General features: G+C 58.1%; 1 protein-coding gene across 1 annotated transcript; it reads right to left on the minus strand.

The window, feature by feature from the left end:
• Positions 1–232: 232 nt before the first annotated feature.
• On the minus strand, positions 233–1,679 carry LOC119297716 (transcription factor PCF2-like). The gene has a single exon (XM_037575391.1). It carries the CDS (start codon positions 1,480–1,482, stop codon positions 466–468), a length of 1,017 nt encoding a protein of 338 aa, XP_037431288.1. The 5' UTR covers positions 1,483–1,679; the 3' UTR covers positions 233–465.
• Between the last annotated feature and the right edge of the window lie 577 nt (positions 1,680–2,256).

Consider the following 2,256-nt stretch of genomic DNA (forward strand, 5'->3'; position numbering starts at 1 on the left):
ATTAATAATTTTTCTATGAAGTTGGTCAAACTTAAAAAAGTTTTGACCCTTGGCAAACCTAGAACTTCCGCTATTTCAAACAGGAATACATTTGTGTTCTTGCAGATACTACTCAACTAGCAGCCAAACACGTAGGAAAGTCAAAAGATTGACCACAATAACAAACAAAAAACACACGGAGTGCACAGGACATTTGCTACTACTACCACACAACCAGAGAAAGCAGATAAAATCGTAGTAATACTTTTGGGCATGTCAACCTTTTCTACTCAATTGTCGACACTAAATACTTCTCTACACCAGTTTCCAAATTTCAATCCAACCCAAAATCCCCAACATCATATATGAGACATTGCACAAGAACGAAAGAAAGAAAGAAGAAAATCAGATCAGGCAAAAGTTCTAACCTAGTCTTGGATTCGAGTTTGTTCTATCACTATGGAGGCATAACGCTGCCGTGCCGTGCTACTCTTCGGAGCTGGAGTCCGTCAGGGCCTCGCCGTCGTAGTCGTCCTCCAGGCCCTGGGTCTGGCCGTCGGCGCCCTCGCTCCGGCCGTCGGCTTGTTGCTGGTCCTGTGGCTCCCCGCCGGCGGCGACGAACTGCATCGGGCTGTAGCACGGCTGCTGCTGGTAGTTGGCGACGTTGATGGCCTGTGCGCCGGGGAAGTTGTTGAACTCTGCAGGGTTGGGCGGGAACGGCCAGTACTGCATCGGCTGGTTGGGCGCACCTCCGGCGGCGGGCGGCTGCTGAAGCATCCACATGCCTGCAGGGGAAACCATCTGCTTGCCGTCGCCGGATGCCGGCACCCGTATGGTGAAGAACGGGATGCCGCCTCCCGCGGGCGCCGCCGCGGCCGAGACGGGGGCGAGGCCGCTGGACACCGAAATCGCGCCGTTGCCTTGCAGGAGGGGGTCGGCGGCCGCGGGGTAGTAGGCCGCGGGGGGCGCCGCGACGAGCGGCCCCGCGCCGCCCGCCGCGCGCGTCGGCTGGAGCTTGCGCCGCTTGGACGCCGGCCCCGCGCCGTCGGCCCCCGCGGCGGAGGCCGACTCGGTGGGGATGCGGAGCACGCCGTCGACGGTGGTGGCGATCGCGGGCACCGTCCCCGTGCCCGTGGCGGCGACGATGGCAGGCTCCGACTGCTGCAGGAGCCAGCGGATGGTGTCGCCGTCCGTCTTGTGGCCGAGCTCGCGCGTGAGCTGCGCGACCCTGGCCGCGCAGGGCGCCGCCATGCGGATGCGCCGCCCGCGGCCCTCGACTTTCGTGTGCCGGTCGCGGTTCCGCGGCGGGAGCGCGACGGCGAGGCCGCCCAGGAACTCCCCCGGCGCCTGCTCCGGCTTGGGCACGATGGGCCCGTGCGCGGCCGCCGGGACCACCGCTATGGCCAGCGGCGCATTGCTGGCCGGCACTGGCGCCGCCGACGGGGCGTCGTGGTAGCGCGCGTCCGTGGCCTGCTCGCCATTGCCCTGCAGCTGCGACTCCATGGAAGATCGGATTTGGGGGGTTTTGCTTCGCTTGGGCTCCCTCTTCGGTTACGGCTTGGCAGCGGCGGCGGGCGGCGTCTCGGCGTGTTCTTTGGCAGGAGAGGTTGGTTATCGCTGGGCGGTGGGTCCGCGGATAGGGTTTTAGGGGCCACCGCTCGCTCCACCGGGCAATGGGCCCTGCTGGTGGGGACTGGACAATTCGGCCCATCAAAAATAAAGATGATATTAAGCATGTTCTATTTCAGTGCGCGGAAGCAAAGGAAATTTGGCTCAAACTCGGCTTGATAGAAGTGGTCGAAGAAGCTTGTGAGGTTGATGGTCCGGTTGTGTTGTTCTGATTTTTTCTTTGTTAGCAGAGAGGTTTATAAGAATCCAATCCAATTGATGCATCTGTGAAGTACATAAGAGAAACAGTTTCGACGTCGGCCTCATACATTTGGTGGAGAAGAAGACAGACGGGCCATGCAGAAAGCTTGCCGTCCTTGTCGCATGCAACACTATCAATTCAAGTTTTGGTGTCAAGTTTTGTTAAAGCATCAGGTAATGTGTCCCAACCAAAGTCGAGTATCTGGAATCGAGCGACTGATGGATTTATCTCTGTAAATGTTGCTGCAAAGTATGATATTGACATGGGTTCTAGAGCTATCGGCGTGGAGATTAGAGATGATAAGGGAAGATGCGGCAACTGCTGAAGCACAAGCAGTTTATGACGGAATTCATCTTACACGACCCAACTTGGGTGTCAGAAATTGGTAATCCAATTAGAGAGGTCAC

Source organism: Triticum dicoccoides, chromosome 5A (assembly GCF_002162155.2).
Source record: "Triticum dicoccoides isolate Atlit2015 ecotype Zavitan chromosome 5A, WEW_v2.0, whole genome shotgun sequence".
NCBI lineage: Eukaryota > Viridiplantae > Streptophyta > Magnoliopsida > Poales > Poaceae > Triticum > Triticum dicoccoides.